The 5,892-nt window shown below is 39.2% G+C and overlaps 1 protein-coding gene across 1 annotated transcript; it reads left to right on the plus strand.

Moving 5' to 3' along the window:
* Positions 1-2,395: 2,395 nt before the first annotated feature.
* LOC131147211 (pentatricopeptide repeat-containing protein At5g39350-like) lies at positions 2,396-5,598 on the plus strand. Its single transcript, XM_058096977.1, has one exon. The coding sequence runs from the start codon at positions 2,615-2,617 to the stop codon at positions 4,634-4,636; it is 2,022 nt and encodes a 673-aa protein (XP_057952960.1). The 5' UTR covers positions 2,396-2,614; the 3' UTR covers positions 4,637-5,598.
* The last annotated feature ends 294 nt before the right edge of the window (positions 5,599-5,892 follow it).

The following is a 5,892-nucleotide window of genomic DNA, read 5'->3' on the forward strand; positions in this document are numbered from 1 at the left end:
TTATTAGTGACAAATTTTAACTTTGTCACTAATAGTTAGTAGTAACGGTAGATATAGCAACTAATTTAAAATCGTCACTAATACTATTAGTGACGAATTTATATGTATTAGTGACGGATTTGATCCTTTACTAATACCCTAATTTTTTGTAGTGATGAGATCCTCGACCTAGCGTTCGTCCTTGGTGCGACTTCCCCCCTTGCTCGTGTCTATCTGTAGTGAGGGACAACTTTGTTTGGAGGGCTTACTCTAGTGTTTTATCATCACTTCTTCTATTGACTTTCTGCTCATGGGCTTGGAGTGAGCCCACAAGTTCTTCTACAGACATGGTTTCCAGATTTTTTGTTTCTTCCATAATCACAGCTATATATTCAAATTTTAGATCCAAAGATCACAAAATTTCCTCACAAATTCTCTCATATTTGAGTGTCTTTCCATTTCTTCTCAATTGATTTGATACTACCATAACTCGTGTATAGTAATCAGCAATAGAATCAGTAGATTTCATTCTTAAGGATTTGAAATCACCTCGCAATGTTTGAAGGCGAATCTTCTTCACTTTTTCTGCACCTTTGTGTGTTCAATGGAAAGAGTTATAAACTTCTTTGGATGTCTTAGCAGAGGCGATGATTTTGAACATGGCCTTATCAAGACCTTGGTATATTATGGACTTCGCCTTACAATCCTTTTTTCGATCGGCTCGTAAGATCATTCTTTAAGCATCAAACATAGATGCTTTGGCTTCTTTTGATGGGGCTTCTCTGTAACCGTCTTCAACAATATTCATGACATCCTGAGCACCTAATAAGGCTCTTGTTTGAATACACCAATTGTCGTAGTTGTCCTTTATAAGCTTTGAAATGACCACTTGTGTAGTATCATTCGCCATAGGGTTTAATATGTATCAAATTTAAATGTTGGAGATAGATTTTGGCAAATCTGATGTCACAAGTGTGTTTGGAAGGTTGAAAAGCCTTAGGAATCGGTTTTGGGTTGCAAAGAACCTGTTTAAATATCACTGAACCGGCTGAAAAAAAATATTTTGAAGCGGTTTGACTTAACGGTCGATAGACAGCATCAATAAACGCCATTAGGGCCACGTGGCGTCTTTTGGGTGTGCCGCGTGTCAGCGATTGGACACGGGTCAGTCAGCTGGGTTGGGTCATGCTCGTGGGTCTAGATCCAAGTTTATGGTTGTGAGCCAAGTCGCGGATCGGGTTTTCAGGTCGGAGTACGTCAATCGGGCCAAGAAGACATGTGAAGGCACGTGGAGCGCGTGACTTCACTAGTTTGCGGTGCATGAGGCGAGTGTGGAGGACGTTGTTTCATCTGTCGGCACGTGTGAGCATGTGTGGAGCCTTCTGGACTCCGTTTGAGATGTGGTTTTCACTTATGGACTCGTTTCGACGTGTTCTACGCGATATTATGCTTATAAATTGATTTCGAGCAACTTCAAATATGAGAAAAAGTTCAAATTTCGCCTCTAATTGGCGAATTCCGACAAACCTGATGCTCTAATATCATTGATGGGTGGAGGGGATTCACTCAATCACTAGTTGTGATTGAACTTAATAAGGAATTGCACACAGAATACTCAATTGATTTCAATAATCTGAAAATACATAGAACTCAAATTTTACAAACACTCCCTCAAAATATAGTTTCTTCTCATTGGTTATACATCCTCTCTACACCATCTAACATTACACACATACACATCTATTTATAGCAATTGCTAGAATAGTAGGTGGGAATTAACTTCAACGGAGGTGGGCGGGTAGGTGGAGTAGATTGCTTGCAGTTTAATAATTTCAACATAAATGGCTGGGTTGGTGGAGCTGCTGCCGACCAATTTTAATAAGTCAAGTTTCATTTTCAACATTTTTTAAATTGGGTTTTTCAAGAATAGGAAGAAGACTTAGGGGCTAATTTTGAAAAATCGGATTAATATATTTTTTTTTAAATCAAAAGAAGAAGAAGATGATGATGATGATTCGTGATTGAATTTTATAATTTATTTTATTTTATATTTTTTTGTAATTTGGAAACTTTTTTTATAATTTGAATACTTCTTTGTAAAATTTTGGGAGGAAGAAAATCTTTCTAGGCCATGCAATTCTTTTAGAGATTCAAATATTTATATTTTATTTTTTTTAACTCCTAAAATAATAATTATTTTATTAATTTGCATATTTAATTTTTATTTCCCACGTGATTGACAATGTATGACAACTAAAAGATACAAAAATAATTAAAATTTTCTATATATAAATGAATTATTTTAAATTTAAAAAAAATGTAAAAATTTTAAAATTTTAAGAAAAGTTCGTACACCTAAATATAGCATAAGTGTTAATGAAAAGATTTTATAATTGGAAGCATTATCACTTTTACACTTGTGATGGAGAGCATAATTAGGGATATAGGTATATTCTTGAAAATTTTAGGAAGTTTAGGATTTAGTCCTCCTATCTCCAAAAAATAAAACTTTCAAAGTATTTGACCATGAAACAAAAGAGCGGGTAAGAGAAGTGATTGGCTAGTGGTTGAATGTGCTAAGGTCCAAAAGGTGCCGCCGGCTGCGTGTCCTGGGTTCCATTCTCGTCTGTGTTTCATGAATGGCCCATCGCAGGCTCTGTCAAAATCCAAGCACCTCCTCACCCCTTCTTCAGCCTACTACGATTCACTTCTCAAGCGATGCACCGCCACACGATCTCTCCAAACCACCCAGCAACTACACGCCCACGGCGTCACCGCCGGCGTTCTGTCGAACTACATCCTGTCGACCCTCTCTGCTGCGTACGCTTTATGCGGGTGCGCTCCGCATGCACGGAAGCTGTTCGATGAATTTCCTGAACGAAGCTTATTCTCATGGAATGCCATGATTAGAATGTACTCGTCTAGTGGCAAGCCGCATGATGCACTCCAACTGTTCGCTGAAATGCTCGCCTCTGGGCAGCACCAGCCTGATAAGTTCATGTATCCTTTAGTCGTCAAGGCATGCGGGGACGCGTTGTTGCTTGACGTGGGCGTTTCTGTTCATGCGAGGACTTTGGTCAGCGGGTTTGATTCGGACACGTTTGTGCAGAATTCTTTGTTGGCAATGTACATGAATTGTGGGGAGATGGAAGCCGCGAGGCAGGTTTTCGATACAATGTGGGAGCGAACTGTGGTGTCTTGGAATACTATGATAAATGGGTATTTTCGGAATGGGCGTGCCAAGGAGGCTTTGGTGGTTTTTAATTGGATGAAGAGTGTCGGGGTGGAGCCTGACTCTGTCACTGTGGTTTCTATTTTGCCAGTTTGTGGGTATTTGCAGGAGTTGGATGTAGGAAGACGGATTCATGCATTTGTGGAAGAGAAGGGTTTGGGAGGACGAATACCAGTGACGAATTCGTTGGTGGATATGTATGCTAAGTGTGGTAGCATGAGCGAGGCACAATTAATTCTTGATAAGATGGATGAGGGTGACGTGGTGACTTGGACTACCGTGATCAATGGGTACATTCTAAACGGTGATTTGAGAAGTGCCTTATTACTTTGTCCACTGATGCAACTTGAAGGAATAAGACCCAATTCAGTTACGGTGGCCTCTCTTCTTTCAGCGTGTGCCAGTTTGCGTGCTCCAAAGCATGGCAGGTGCTTACATGGGTGGGCAATAAAGCAAAAGATAGAAACTGATGTTATTGTAGAAACTGCATTGATCGATATGTATGCAAAATGTAGTCATGTCAATCTCAGTTTTCAGGTGTTCATGGGAACTTCAAAGATGAGGACAGTGCCATGGAATGCTGTTCTTTCTGGATACATTCATAATGGGCTTGCGAGAGAAGCAATAGAGCTTTTTAAACAAATGCTAGTGGAGTCAGTAGATCCCAATGCTGCAACCTTAAACAGCCTCCTTCCTGCATATGCCATTCTTGCAGATATGCAGCAAGCGACAAATATGCATAATTATCTAATAAGATCAGGCTTTATTTCAAGTATCGAAATTGCTACTGCATTGATTGATATATACTCGAAGTGTGGAAATTTAGAGTTTGCTCATAAGATTTTCAATGGGATTCCTAAAACGGACAAGGACATTTTCTTGTGGAGTGTAATTATAGCTAGTTATGGAACACATGGAAATGGTAAAATTGCTGTTTCACTTTTCCATGATATGGTTCAATCTGGTGTTAAACCAAACGCAGTCACTTTTACATCCGTATTGCATGCTTGCAGCCATGCAGGGTTGGTGGATGACGGTTTGAGTTTGTTCAATTTAATGCTGAAAGATGAACAAACCCATCCTCATTTTGATCATTACACTTGTATTATTGATCTACTTGGTCGTGCGGGTCGGTTGGATGAAGCTTATGGGCTGATTAAAACAATGCCTATTAAGCCTAATCATGCTATTTGGGGTGCTCTGCTTGGTGCTTGTGTGATTCATGAGAATGTTGAACTGGGAGAGGTGGCTGCCAATAGGCTTTTTAAACTTGAGCCAGAGAACACAGGAAATTATGTGTTGATGGCAAAAATTTATGCTGCAACAGGGAGATGGAGAGAGGCAGAAAATGTGAGGCATATGATGAATGAAATAGGATTAAGAAAAGCTCCAGCTCATAGTTTGATTGAGGTAAAAAAATTGTGAAATTGGGCACAACTCTTTGCTGCTGATGCTTGAAAGTCACAGATTGAACGACTTCCATTGTGCACCAGAAGTTTCTAACCAAGGCTGGGTTCTGCGCCTTGAGTATTTGGCTTTGGTGAGTACAAATTTACCCAGTTGTAGAGTTCTATTTGACTGTGCAGGGTGGACGAGGATTATAGTAACTGCACTCTATTCCAAGCTACTATCCCTAGAGACTGATGGAGAGACTGATCCTGATAATGGCCAAATATTCAAATGTGAGAGGGTCAGAACAGAAGATCTTTATATATTGACATAAAATTATGGGGAAATTGTATATCCAGTCACTGGTCCTGGGGTGGTGATAGCTGATCTGGGAAAAAAGGGACAAAACAAACCTGCTCCTGTGATAATATCTTTCAGCACTGCATATGCAAAAACAATGAAAAGCCTGAAGTCCCACTACGAGGGTCGGCTACATGAATCCTTTCCGCCAATCCTCCTGATCAAGGGTTGAACTTTGAAGGCATCCAGGCTGCCAAGTTGATCATTCCACTTGTTTTCTCTGTTCCATATCTAAATGCAATCACATTGCTATCTTGTATCCATGGACAAATAGAAGGATAATTTCCCTATGTCAAATGCATGGTGATCATTCCAGAAAGTTCAGACACCAGTAAGGTCATTCTTTATAACTTTTTATGTAGGCCTCGTAGGTGAGAATGATGTAGTTGGATCGATTTGACTTTTCAAGCACGCTAACACCCTCACTATTCAGCTGGGGAAACAAACAGCCTGCTCATCCATGGGGCAAAACATTGGTAGATGATTTAAATATTGTGTTGTATTTTATGAGGGATTGCTGTGTAAAATATAGAAACTGCTTGAATTAGATATTTTTTATTATATTGCAAAATATTTGTTGATTGTAACTGTGTAAGACATATCCAAATTTAGCAGAACTTGTTTGTTTAAGTGAGTTATATGTTCTTAGTATCAATTATAATGCATCCCACTGCCTTGATTTCCTTCATAGTCATGGCTACCTCACTACCAAAATATTAAAAAATTTTTTATGAAAATATTTTGTGAGATTTATATAAGTTGTAAACAAATGAAGTTGCTCATAAACGGCTCAGAAGATCAGCTTGGTAAGATCTCATTTATTACACAAATGAATGATTCCCAAGCCCAATATTGAGGCTCATTTAATAAATGAGCTAAACCTAAACATGAACAGGTTTAGCTCATTTTGGCTCGTGAGTGGCTTGGCTATA

This window comes from Malania oleifera, chromosome 1, assembly GCF_029873635.1.
Source record: "Malania oleifera isolate guangnan ecotype guangnan chromosome 1, ASM2987363v1, whole genome shotgun sequence".
NCBI lineage: Eukaryota > Viridiplantae > Streptophyta > Magnoliopsida > Santalales > Ximeniaceae > Malania > Malania oleifera.